The 13,325-nt window shown below is 49.4% G+C and overlaps 2 protein-coding genes across 4 annotated transcripts in view; one reads left to right on the top strand and one right to left on the bottom strand.

The window, feature by feature from the left end:
* NECAB3 (N-terminal EF-hand calcium binding protein 3) overlaps positions 1–13,325 on the bottom strand; it is a 105,473-nt gene that overhangs the window by 23,374 nt on the left and 68,774 nt on the right. The window lies entirely within an intron of this gene.
* On the top strand, positions 6,378–7,496 carry ACTL10 (actin like 10). The gene has a single exon (XM_073309355.1). It carries the CDS (start codon positions 6,378–6,380, stop codon positions 7,494–7,496), a length of 1,119 nt encoding a protein of 372 aa, XP_073165456.1.

The raw sequence follows: 13,325 nt of genomic DNA, 5'->3' as shown, positions 1-13,325 counted from the left end.
GCCTTGAGGAGTTCACACAAAGACATACACAGAGCCTGGCCTCTTTCTCTCACTGCCAGGGAAGGGTATCCGGGGATAAGCAGCAGGACAATGGGACCCAATGGGCCAGGCAGCCTCAGAGACACCTCATCCATTGTAAAGTCACATCTATGCCTACGGTTGACATCACAGAAGCTCCTTGACTTCTGACACAACTGGCTCAGTAGGGGCAGTACCAGCTGGCTCGGAAGGAATCACAAGATGGGCAATTACAACTCTAGAAAGAAGGTGAAAAAAGCAAAGCAAGAGAAGAAGGAGAAGTGCCCAGATCTGGAGAAGGAAAAGGAGAAAGGGCGACTGGTTATCTATCTGAAAAAGAACAAGTCCACTGTAAGTGCCAGCCGGTGACTCGCCCCAGCTACAGGGGCATCCGCACTCATGCTCTCCAACAGCTTCACACCCCACCTGGCCACGCCCCTCATCCCACACAACATGCACAGTTGCTCTCCACACGTGGCTCCCTGCACAACTGCCACAGACAGACACATGCCAGGCTCCACCCCCCTAACACTATCCCCGCGTTCCATCTCTCCTGTAGAGCGACCAGACAGAGGCTGAGGTCTGGGCGACATGGACCAGCCACTGCCGTGTGGACTTGTGTCAGAACTAGGTTTCAAAACTAAAATAACCGGCCCTGGGCTAAGGCCCTTCTCTAGCCTTAGGTTTTTGCTGGCCCAGGGTGGGGGTACATTACGCTGGTGGGTCGAGTAGAGGTGTGTACATTTTTATACTGTTTGCATTATACAGTGCGAAGGAATGCTGGTGACAAGAACCATCATGAGTTCCTAATTGACAATGTATTTGTCTTAATCCTTCTTGAGTAATTGGAATTCGAGCCCCTAGGCCAGCCATTGTCTCTTGCTCTTAGGGAAACAAGAAACCAAAACCCTGGGCAGGGGGACTGGGGATCGGTCCCCTAAAACACATCAATAACCCAGGAAAGTCCCCAAAGACCAATACCTACTTTGCCTAATAAGAAGCCGTGGAATTTCCCGTCAGCCAACTGGCAAACACCCTGCCGGGTGACTGGGAAGAGACCGGTGGCCGAGGGAAGGCACTTTCCGGGAAGTAGCTTCACTCTGCGGCACCGTCAGCCGTGTCACTGGCCACGTCTGCTCTCCAGGAGCGCCTGGCTGAGGCTGGAGAGCTGAAAGGGGAGGTCCTGAGTGGCAGGGGAGCAGCCCAGGCCAATGGGACCGAAAGCTTTGTTTGTTTCATTTATTCTACAGATCAAAGCAGTGCTGCTGCCTCCTCTTGGGAAGCTGTCCCACTGCCCAAAGACCCCCTCTCTGATCACCCTCCCTCCTGGAAGCACAGTTAAAATCTTTGGCAGATCGGAGCTGGGCAGCAGGAGGGGAGAGGTTCCCCGGCCACCACAGCCGTTCCCCTCATCAGCACGGCTGGGAGCCGGAGATGGGGACATCCAGAAGATGAGGAGGATCCTGACCCTGTTCTTTTTGGTGGAGTCTGACAAGGCCGAGGGAGGGGATTCCCTGGGCTCCAAGAACCAGGTGAGGTTCTGGTACACCATACACCCAGGCGCTGGGAGTGGATGGCCCAGGCGGTGAGCAGCCCAAGGAGCGTCGCTGTCTCCAACAACACTACAGTGCGTGCGGGAACCAAGGAACCCATGGAAGGGGGAAAATAAACCAACTCGAGCATCTCAGATGACTGGCTGTGTTTAGTATGTGTTCGGGGGCGCGGGAGGAAGACAGGAAGACAAGAAATATTAGAGCCTTACACTAAGGGTCTGGCACGAGCGACCCCACGCTGCAGTCCTTGGCTGGAGAGAGGGCCTCCAGGAGACAGTGCAGGAGGTGGGGGATGGGGCGGGAGGAGAGAAAGAAATTGGCTTTGCAAAGTGAGTGCTTCCAAGCTAGCCCTGGAGACAGAGCTCCTTTCACAGCCTTTCAGGGGTTCCCGAGAGGTGAATCGACCAATGAGAAGGATGGCGGGTGAAAAGGCAAATTGCCTGGGAAGAAATTCCCATTGTATAAAGAGGGGGCAGGAGCCTCCACTCTATCAGCTGAGAACTAAGAAGGTGTGGGGGGTTCCTGGCTTTCCTGGTGGAGTGGGAAGTGCAGGGCCAACTGTTTCCACGAGCAAACCTCTGGCATACTGACATACAGGGATGTCCATGCTGCATCGAGAGATGCCATGGAGCATTGTTAACCAGAGAAACTGGGGCTAAGAAAATGCTGGCACCTGGTCAACACAGCAGACTGGAAATCAGCCAGCGGTCAGGAGTTACAGTCGTGTATATAGCAAGACGGGAGGCTTAGTGTTCCTCTAACGTCCCTCTGTTGTGACTCACGGAAAGCAACAAAAGCGTTGCTGAACCATTTAACATTGGCTTTTATTAGAAACTCAGGCTAGAAAGTGCTTTCCTGTCTGCTAACCAACTACCCTGTGTTCTCTCTCCTTGTCAATCTGTGCTGCTAGTCACACTCTGGAGTGGAGTTATATAACTGTGTAGTCACACTGCGTGAACCAGGAGCCAGCTCCAACAGAAAAAAGAGCTTTTTGCAGAGAGTAAAAGAAATTTGGCTGTTTCCACCCTCTTTCTCCCTAGGCTCTGGATCAAAGATCTTTAACATCAGGAAGGAGAGGCCCACAAAACAGGTTTTTGGTGAATAAGAAAGCCACATCCCAGAAGCTGGTAGAATCACAGAATAATAGAAACATAGGGCTGGAAGGGGCCTAAAGAAGTCATCAAGTTCAGCCCCCTGTGCTGAGGCAGGACCAAGTAAATCTAGACTATCTCTGTCAGGTGTTTGTCCAACATGCTCTTCAAAACCTCCAGTGATGGGGATTCCACAACCTCCCTCGGAAGCCTGTTCCAGAGCTTAACTGCCCTTAAACTTAGAAAGTTTTCCCTAATATCTCACCTAAATCTCCATTGCTGCAGATTAAGCCCATCACTTCTTGTCCTACCTTGTGTGAACATGGAGAACAATTGATCACAGTCCTCTTTATAACATATTCACATATTTGAAAATTGTTATCAGTCTAGTCTAGATGCGATAAATCGACTGCTGAGCGTTCTCCTGTCGACTCCGGTACTCCACCAGGGTGCGAGGCGCAGGCCCCAGATCCTTGTCACTAGTACTACCACCTAGCCAGTTATTCCCCAGTATAGTATTCTAAATTGATACCATCAATACCGTTCAGCTCATGGCTTTATCCTACTGGGACTGAGCTGCGTGTGATGCTTAGCAAGAAATCTAGAACATGGCAAAATAGAAACAAGCCAGGGAGGCAAGAGTAGGGGTGTGAAACAGTTTGTTGGGCAAATCTTGCTTCCTTCCAATTCCCCTTGTAGTTTCATGTCTGTCCTCAACTGTTGTGTAGTTGCTATACATTGTTAAACAGTTCCTACATTCCACTTCAGAGGTGGCTGCATTTCAGTGTGTGCGCATGAAATGCTTCCTGTCAATAAATAATGTAAATCCCAAAGGATCTTACAGAGTCTTACAAGCTGTCAGTGTAGGAATCACTTCACCCCTTCCTTTGGATGTTTAGCAGCACATAGCAAGATGACAGAATTAAGACAGTGGGCTGGGACCTTGCCAGGGTCTCAGCCGTGTCATCCCGACCTGTGGAAAGTGTGGCACGGGTCTGATGCCCAGGGCTTTGGTATTACAATGCATTCTCCTGGCATCGGCAGTTCCAGCACACACACATACACACACGTGTACACACAGGTCTGTGAGGTCATGGGAGCTAACAATCCCTTTCTAGGAACAGAAGCCACATGGGGTAGGGGAAGATTCCAGAACTTCCAGGACAGCGTCCCCCCACTGGAACCCTTCCTTCCTCACCAGCAGTTCCAGGCCGCACCCGGGAGCCCTAATGTCTGTCCTAGGCCAGCTCCAAGAGGATCCAGGGGTCAGAGGGGAGGGGAGATGGACATCATCAGGTGAGGGCATTGTACCATACATGACTCCATCTCAGCAGGGAGGGTATCAGAATCTGGGTTTGTGTGGGGCTGCAATCAGGGAGCACTTCCAACACATCTCCCCCAGAGAAATGATGCTCTTTTAGGGACGGGGGCCCTAAATGCAACATAAAGGCCCATTCAGAGCCCTAGAACACACCCAATGGCCACCCTCGCCCTGTGACAAAATTGAGCTGCAAGGTTTTATAGCTGGGGAATCTGAACTCCAGGAAGATCCTAGGGCCAGTCAACATGGCTGAGCACATTTGGGTTGGAATTTAACAACCCATGAACATTTCTTTGCCAAGTGTCAAGCTGCCCAGGGGAGCGCTCAGCAATGCCACGCTGAGGTCACTGTTGCTATCAACCCATTCAGCTGGGGGCAGTGAAGGGTGGGGAAAGAGAACAGGAGAAACAAGTGAGAAGGGGACGGCATGGAGGAGACTGAAGAACATTGGGTTTAACTATATGATCGTGTTAGATAAGGTAACCCCAAACAGTGCACCCGGTGCTGCCCAGGACCCTGGATCCCTGACACCAAGGTAGTCTGTCTGCATGGCTGTTCCAGAGCCATGGACCCTGGAAGCCTATGGCTTCCAGGCTTTGGACCCCCGCCACCTGCCTGGTGGGCTGCTGAGAAGCTGGGCGGGTGAGCTGACAGGACAGTAGGCAAGTTTCTGATGGATCCTGCCAGGTTTCCGGAGGAATTTCATCAAAATCGAACTGTTTCCTCAAAATGCTTTGATCTTACCAATCTGCAAAATCTGACAAAAAACATGTCATTGCAATTTTTCCAACCAGCTCTACTCCCTTCATCGCCAGAATGGCCTTTGCTGTGCCTTTGCTGTGCCTTTGCTGTGCTATCCTGGGTAGTCCTGCACTATTTAACATGGCCCAATGTGGGGGGACAGACATTTTTAGGAGAGTTGCCCAACAACAGCAAGTGACCTCAGCTCAGTGTGTGCCATGGACAGCCCTAGGACAGGGAGGGTGTTATACTTTCATTTCTCAGAGGGTTGCACCGTAAGGTGGAGAACATCATTCCATTCCAAACCCCAATTTTCAGCTGCTCACAATTTTCCTTATACATTTCCTTTGGGAGCGAAATTTCACACCATAGCCCAAAGCTGGGGGCTTTGTTTTTTAATTTGAATAAAATCCATTTGGTCCTTTCTGAGGTGCGTGTAAGGGGGGTAAGGGGTGGGAAGGCTTTGTGACCATTTGATAGGCTAAGACAAGTGATAAAGGCCTGAACACTGCTTCCACTAACGGATCCACAGCCTCCACTGAGGAACGTGCGTGTTTGCCAGGTTTGCACAGTTTTGATTTGGAAAGAACAGTTGAAAATGCCACACCGAGCACACACAGGATGTCATTTTTAGCACCTATTAAAGATCGCCCTTACCAATATGCATGCAGGTATCAGTTGATGAGGGGGGAAATGCAGGTTTCAGGGAGAATCAGCACAAGGTCTAAGCACTGTTTAAGTCTTTAGGGTGAAGTGATACATAGCATCACTCAAACCCTCTGTTCATAGCACAGACCCTCTGAGTTGTGATGTATTCTTAGGCAAATACATTGGCAATAACTTTCAAAGGGCTGTAGCACCTGATTATCTAGCCCTGGGCAAGCATCAGTGCATCTCTGGCCTCGTGCTCACTCTGTGTACTCATGGCTGCACGCGTGGTGCACATTCTGCTTGGTACCCGCACAAGGCAAGATGGTTATCAAGCCACATTGGCACAAACACTGGGAGCTGCCACGTACATGCGGCCCTGCTAAGACAGAAATGCCCTACGACCCGTCTGGGGTAGGAAAACCAGGCCCAGGCCGTAGATAGTGCACTAGAGTCAAGATTTAAAGTTAATGTGGTAGGGCATCCAAATCCCCTAGGCAGTTTTGAAAAATCACAGCCTAGGAGCACCAAAGCAGCAGTCTGGATTGCCATTCTTCCGGATCATTCCTTTGGGCTCTTGGAGCACTGTCCTGTTGTGACGGGAGCCTGTTTCAATGCAATGTGTTGCTGAGCAGACGTACCAGCATGATTGTGTTTACGTGACAAGGCATGATGAGATGGCCAAAAGTGTCCAAGCAGACCAACTCCAGAAGGGGGCAACTCCACGGCACATCCAAGTCACTGCTGCTGAGGAACCCCCGGCTTGTGGGCATGTCCTGACTCTTGATCATTGCGTTTCTCAGCTGTAATCCCGCATTCACAATGGGTTTGTATTTAACTGGTAACGTGACTAGACACTGCATTATAGATCATCCGTTTGCTCTGTTGCAGGATGAGGCAAGCTTTCCAATTCCCTTCTTCCCTCTAATCCCTGACTGTGCGTCTTCCCCATCCTGACGTCAGAAGTGGATAAAGCTCAGACAGTTTGGTGGTGCAGATAACACTATGGGAAAGGTTGCGGTTGTCATCGACAATGGTAGTTGCTTCACTCGAGCCGGCTTTGCTGGAGAGGACAAGCCAAAGTCTGTGCTGAAAACCACGTCCATGCCTCCCACCTGCCCAGCTGTGATGCGGGAGATCCCATGCCATCTCGCTGCTACTGGCTGTGGGACAGGGGGTGCCAGGGCACCCAAAACCCACCCGCTCAGGCATGGCATCATCACTGACTGGGAAGCCATGGAAAATCTGTGGAGCCACCTTTTCTTCTGCGGGCTGAGACTGTCCCCTGAGGAGCACCCACTGCTCATGACCGACTCTCCCTCCTGCCCCACAACCAATCGGGAGAAGGTGGCCGAGGTGTTCTTTGAGGCCTTCGCTGTTCCAGCCTTGCACGTGGCTAACACAGGCCTCCTCTCCCTCTGCTCCTGTGGCAGGGTCACTGGCCTGGCTGTGGAGGCTGGGGCTGGGGTGTCCCATGTCACTTCCATCTGCGCTGGGCAGATCTGGAGGGAAGCCACGTATCGCCTGGACGTGGCTGGGTTTTTCCTTTCCAAGCACATGCATACCCTGCTGCTGAAGAGCTCCAATGACCCACAGCTGCTATATGCCTTGCAGAAGACGACGGTGACCCAGCTGAAGAAGCAGTGCTGCTATGTGTCCATGGACTATGAAGGAGACCTCCAAGACAAAGCTCACCAGTTCCCAGTGTGTTTTAAGACCCCTGATGGGCACTGGATAACTCTGGATAAGGAGCGGTTCTGCTGCCCAGAGCCACTCTTCCAGCCAAAACTGCTAGACCAAAATTCTCCAGGCATTCACCTTTTAGCTTTCCAAAGCCTCCAGAAGGTGCCAGACGAGTGCAAGGGGGACATTATCGGTAACACTGTGTTATCAGGGGGCTCATCAATGTTTCCTGGTTTCCCTGAGAGGATGTGCTCAGAGCTGGATGCCTTGTTATATGGCAAAGGCTACCGGATTAAAATTCTGGCTGCCCCAAAGAGGAGTATGGCAGTCTGGGCTGGAGGCTCCATGGCAGCCTCGCTTAAGTCCTTCCGGCATATGTGGATGAGAAAGGGCGAGTACCAGGAGTGCGGGGCAGCATATGTGCACAAGAAGTTCAATTAGTTTCTAATAAATAACCACTGTTCTGGCTATCTGTCTGCCCAAAATGGTATAATTCTGCCTATACAATTAAAGCCAAGGCAGGAATGCAAAGGTCTCTGTAACAAAGAAAGCAATGCATCTGGCATCCCAGTTTCCTGTTGTCTCTCCAGGGGCAGAGTTAAGGTTGTCATGATATGAGTGCATATGAGTGCATTGTCTGAGAAATACCACCTTACTCCTGGATTTCCTGAGTTTCTATTTCTGGGGCTATCTACACACAAACTGGAATCAAAGTAATTAAACTGCTTTTAATTCACACCTATGAATGTTTCAATGGAAGTCTGTGTGTGGCCACTCTTAATCTGAAACACACGTCGCCACGTATAAGCTTACACCAAAATAACTGATGCTGGCATGAATGAAAACTGATTTAATTATTTTGGTTCCAGTTTGTGTATAGACAACACTAAGGCTCTGAGACTGTGCCTTGCAGGGATACAAAGCACCCAACACGGATGTGTTGCTGCAACTTTAACTTCACCTTAAAGTTTTGTTGGAGAATTTCCTTATTTTTTTTTAAAGTCCCTGAATTTCACTAGAAAGGATCTTTGTCCTGCAGATTGTAGAAGGAATCCCCAATCGAGCTGTTCATGTGAATGTCAGGAAGAGAAACACCCCATTTGTCGACTGGACCTTCTCCAGCAGAACTCAGGAGAGCCACATAGAGCAGGGTTGGGAGGAGAGTAGAGGTGCAGATGATAGCATATATAGAAAGCATTCTTTCCCCATGTTGCATTAGCAAGATTCCTAATACAAAGTTAATAATTCTGGTTTTGACATTAAATCAGATAACCTATGGTGGTGGACATCGGCTCTCAGCTCAGGGAGGCTAGTTAGCTAAGTTTCTCTCTCTCTCTCTTTCTCTCTCATTTTGTTATAAAGTGACAAAAATTAAGAGACCTTTTCCGTTCTGAATACTGCTATTTTTAGGACACCATAACTCAGGAACTCCTTGTACATTTCACTTCAAATCAAGCAGAAAAATTCTATCTTAGACCCAGACCCAACCTGTCAGTTTTGAGGCTCGGGCAAGTTTTGGTCTTGGATTTTAGGGACTTGGTGCATAATTGGCCCAATTCTGGAAACTCAAGACCCAGTTCTCTGCAAGCATTGCTCCTCTGAAGTTAATGGAGTTATGCCAGCATTCTTGGCTGCCCCTCAGTTGGCCACTTTAGCTCTAGAGAGGCTGCTGCCTAGCAATACTCTGAGAAAGGGAAATATTATCACTGAATACACAAGCAGAGTTTTCTTTGCTGATACTTCTTGCTGCGGGGACAGTGCAATGGGGTTGTGTATCTCAGAAGTGGTTTAGGGATGGCCTCAAACTTAATTCAAATCTGCAGAATGAAATTTATTCCCAGTACAAGTATCCCCTCTACAGACTTTAAGGCCCCTTCAGCTCTTCATATCCAGGGACCAAGTCTCAGAGTCACACTCAGGGGCAAGTCTTGAAGTCACTGATTACTCACTGCAAAACTACATCTTGGTGACCTCACAATAGCAGTTTGGTGGCTTTTACAACTGGCCTATTAGTCAGAGGCATATCTCCCAAGAGGTGGGAGGCAGCAGAATTACCCGGACCTCCCTCCCAAGGAAGAGTGGCTGTTACCGTGAGGAAGCCCCAGCATGAGAAATTATATCTCGAGAAAGACAATCAGAATGCCAATGCAAGGGTAGGAGGAAAGATCTGGAGAAGGAGGTAGTGTGATTCAAACACTGTTTTAGAAGAAGAAATTTGTAAGTATCCACTGAGGACATACCCAAGTTACTGGGGTGTCATCATTAGGTTATTCACTGTTATTACGTTTCATTAGTTGCCAGTTTGCAAGGTGCTTTAGGGATAAAAAACCAGACAAGTCCCCGTGCCAAGGAGCTTACAACCATTAGCAAGAGGGATCAGTGGGCTAACCAAACACAAAAAGGAAGAGAGGAAAACACACATAACAGTCACTTACCATAGACACAACTCATACCCTGCAAACACAACATGCATACACTACATCAGAGGTGGGCAAACTACGGCCCGTGGGCCACACCTGGCCCGCGGGACCATCCTGCCCGGCGCTGAGCTCCTGACGGGGAGGCTCGCCCCCAGCCCCTCCCCTGCTGTCCCCCCCCCGCCCAGCCACGCCAGGGCAGTGCTCTGGGCGGTGGGGCTGCGCACTCCTGCAGGGCAGCGCGGTGGGCGGGCTGGCTCTGGCCAGGCAGTGCGGCAGCCACACATGCTGCTCTAAGCGGCATGGTAAGGGGGCTGGGCCGGGGGGGGTGTTGGATAAGGGGCAGGGAGTCCTGGGGGGCAGTTGGATGGGGTGGAGGTTCGTGGCGGGGGGTCAGGGGACAGGGAGGGGTTGGATAGGCGTGGGAGTCCCGGGGGGCCTGTCAGGGGGTAGAGGTGTGGATAGGCGTCGGGGCAGTCAGGGGACCGGGGGGTTGGGGTCCTGGGAGGGGCGTTTAGGGTTGGGGGGGTCTTGGGAGAGGCTGTCAGGCGACAAGGAGCGGGGCGGGGGTTGGATGGGTTGGGGGTTCTGAGGGGGCAGTCAGGGGGCGGGAAGTGGGAGGGGTGGATAGGGGGCGGGGGCCAGTCTGTCTGGGGAGACACAGCCTTCCCTACCTGGCCCTCCATACAGCTTTGCAACCCCAATGTGGCCCTTGGGCCAAAAAGTTTGCCCACCCCTGCATTACATACTCTGCTGGCACAGCAGGGGAAAACAGAACGCAACGTTTGGATTTATCTACTAAGGTCCTTGGGGACTTTCCATTGGCCTCTGAGGGATACACTGACCCTGGCTATTCACCTGCTTAGCCCTCACACCAGTAAGGGAGAAGTAATGGGAAAATTTGTTACTTTCCAGACCAGCTCTGTGCATCCCAGCTCAAATAACCACCTCCCATCCCCCACTGGACTGTGCCACCCCCCCAGTGACGGCCATACACCAGGGATGGGAAATCCTCGGGTGGCAGACAATCCAGGCTTGCCACCAGCACCAGCCTCAGCCCTCTGGAGTGAAAGGAAAGGAGACAAGGAGAAGGCGAAGCAGAGGCGTCACAACATAAGGAAGACCATGGGCTCAGTCTTGCTTCTGGTGGTCATGGTTTTTGAACTGGATGAGGGGTGTTGCCTGGACCCCCTAATGGAGGGGGTCCCTTTCTGGTACAGGCTGCACTCCCTGCTCCTTGGTGAGGAGCTCTCTGGCTACAGTCCACTGTAGAAGCGTTGTCACCATTGATGGGGCTCAGGAGGAAGGAAAATGAGCATTTCAAATGACTGACTGTGGCTAAAACAGAATCTATTATTTACTGACTTACTCCTAGGAGGTAGAATTGACTCTCTTTCTGTAGAAGAGATGTCCAGTGCCCAAGCATTCTATTGCTGTCTACACAATAAACTCAGATAATACCGAGCGGTCTTTCCCTTTGCAATTCTTTCATGAACAGTAATATGATCCGGGAGACAAAACAAGGGCCAAGATCAGAAAGGCAATATTTCAAATGGTGTCACACACTTCTCATGCCCCTTCCCACGCCTCCAAACATTTGCAATGGAACACAGTGAATGAGTAAACAGATATGCGATGGCTTGTCAAAGTTATTTAACACTAAATGCCGTTTGTGTGTGCGAAGACGGGTTTGCAGGGGTGTTCCCGGTGTCCCTGGACATGATTATCTGGGCTAGAATACTGCCTGTTGACCCCATTATCCCCCATTATCCCCATTATACCACCATCTCCCAGAACTCTGCAGAAGGTCTTAAACTCCAAACCACACATTGCGGGCCTGATTTTGAAACAATTTAGGGATGCAGTTTTATACACAAAAAACACAGACCCAGTTGTGTGCCTAATTTGCATGCAAAATGACTGCAATTCCACAAGCAATTCAAGTAAGGGCATCCTCCTGTGGCTAATCAGAAGTATTTGCATGTGTGATTAGCCACGTTCTGCATCTGATCTCCTGTAAATCAATATTCTGGGCTGGCACACACCTGAACACGATCAGGCCAGTCACCTCTCTGCTCCTCACTGTGATGCCAAGAAAAGCAGACAGAGCTGCGGTTTCAGGAAGCAGTTCAAATAACATTTTCACAATGCATTGAAGGTTTTCTTCAGACCAAGTTATTTATCTGTGCAATCCTTTTTCTACAATATCCCTTTAGAGGAGCTGAACGATTCTCCCCCATGGCTGCCTTCACCAGCCTGCTCCTTGACAGGGGTCTCTGCACCATCATCAATGTAATTCTTTCATTTGAAAGAACCTTTGAATCCCTCCCCATAGGGTTACTCTCTCACTGGCCCCATTTGTTGTCCTTCTCCTCCCTTCGTGGTTCACCCCTCTCCCCACAGCTCCTCCATTTCCTTTGTTGCCTCTATGGTTCCTCTGCCCATTCCCCATCACCCCCCTCTTCACCAATCCCCGGATGCAGGAAGTGGTCTCCCCTCAGCCTCCACACTCCAGGTAGCAGTTTTGTATCGCAGCAGACTGTCCCACACAACCTCTATCAGCTGCAAGGCCAGTTCTGTAACGCTCATATTGGGAAGCACTTACTTTGATGGGGCTGCTTATGACAGGCTAGGACTACACTTAAAACGTATACCGGCATAGCAACATTGGACATGGACGTGTATAAACCACACCCCAACAGACACAGCTATGCCGACAAACCCCGCGGTGTAGACACAACTGTGTCGATGGAGCAGTGCTTCTGTCAGCGTAGACAATGTCTTTCTGGGAGCTGGTGTTCCTACACCCTCCAAAAAGCTCCTTCTATCAGTGTGCACTGTGTGTACATGGAGCCCATGGTCTTCCTTATGTTATGTATGCTTAAGCCCCTTCGCTTTCAGTTTAAACTGATTTTTACCAACAAAGTCCTGGGTTTTAAAAAAGTATTATTCATTTCATCCTACTTTAGTATCATTGAAATTAGGGCTGTCAAGCGATTAAAAAAATTAATTGTGCTTAATTGTGCAATTAATTGTGCTGTTAAACAATAACAGAATCCCATTTATTTATTTTTGGATGTTAACTACATTTTCAAATATATTGATTTCAATTACAACACAGAATACAAAGTGTACAGTGCTCACTTTACAATTATTTTTATTACAAATATTTGCACTGTAAAAAAAGAAATAGTATTTTTCAATTCACCCAGTACAAGTACTGTAGTGCAATCTCTTTCTCATGGAAGTTGAACTTACAAATCTAGAATTGCAGTATGTACAAAAAATAACTGCATTCAAAAATAAAACCATGTAAAACTTTAGAACCTACAAATCCAGTCAGTCCTATTTCTTGTTCAGCCAATCACTCAGACAAACAAGTTTGTTTACATTTGCAGGAGATAATGCTGCCTGCTTCTTGTTTACAATGCCACCTGAAAGTGAGAACAGGCATTCGCATGGCACTGTAGTAGTCAGCGTTGCAAGATATTTACATGCCAGATGCGCTAAAGATTCATATGTACCTTTGTGCTTCAGCCACCATTCCAGAGGACATGCGTCCATGCTGATGATGGGTTCTGCTGGATAATGATCCAAAGCAGTGCAGAATGATGCATGTTGATTTTCTTCATCTGAGTCAGATGCCACTAGCAGAAGGTTGATTTTCTTTTTTGGTGGTTCAGGTTCTGTAGTTTCTGCATTGGAGTGTTGCTTTTTTAAGACTTCTGAAAGCATGCACCACACCTCATCCCTCTCAGATTTTGGAAGGCACTTCAGATTCTTAAGCCTTGGGTCAAGTGCTATATCTACCTTTAGAAATCTCACATTGGTACCTTCTTTGCGTTTTGTCAAA

Source organism: Lepidochelys kempii, chromosome 13 (assembly GCF_965140265.1).
Source record: "Lepidochelys kempii isolate rLepKem1 chromosome 13, rLepKem1.hap2, whole genome shotgun sequence".
In the NCBI taxonomy this organism is placed as follows: Eukaryota; Metazoa; Chordata; order Testudines; family Cheloniidae; genus Lepidochelys; species Lepidochelys kempii.
Note: the sequence above shows the minus strand (reverse complement) of the source record. Positions and strands in the feature narration are given on the sequence as shown.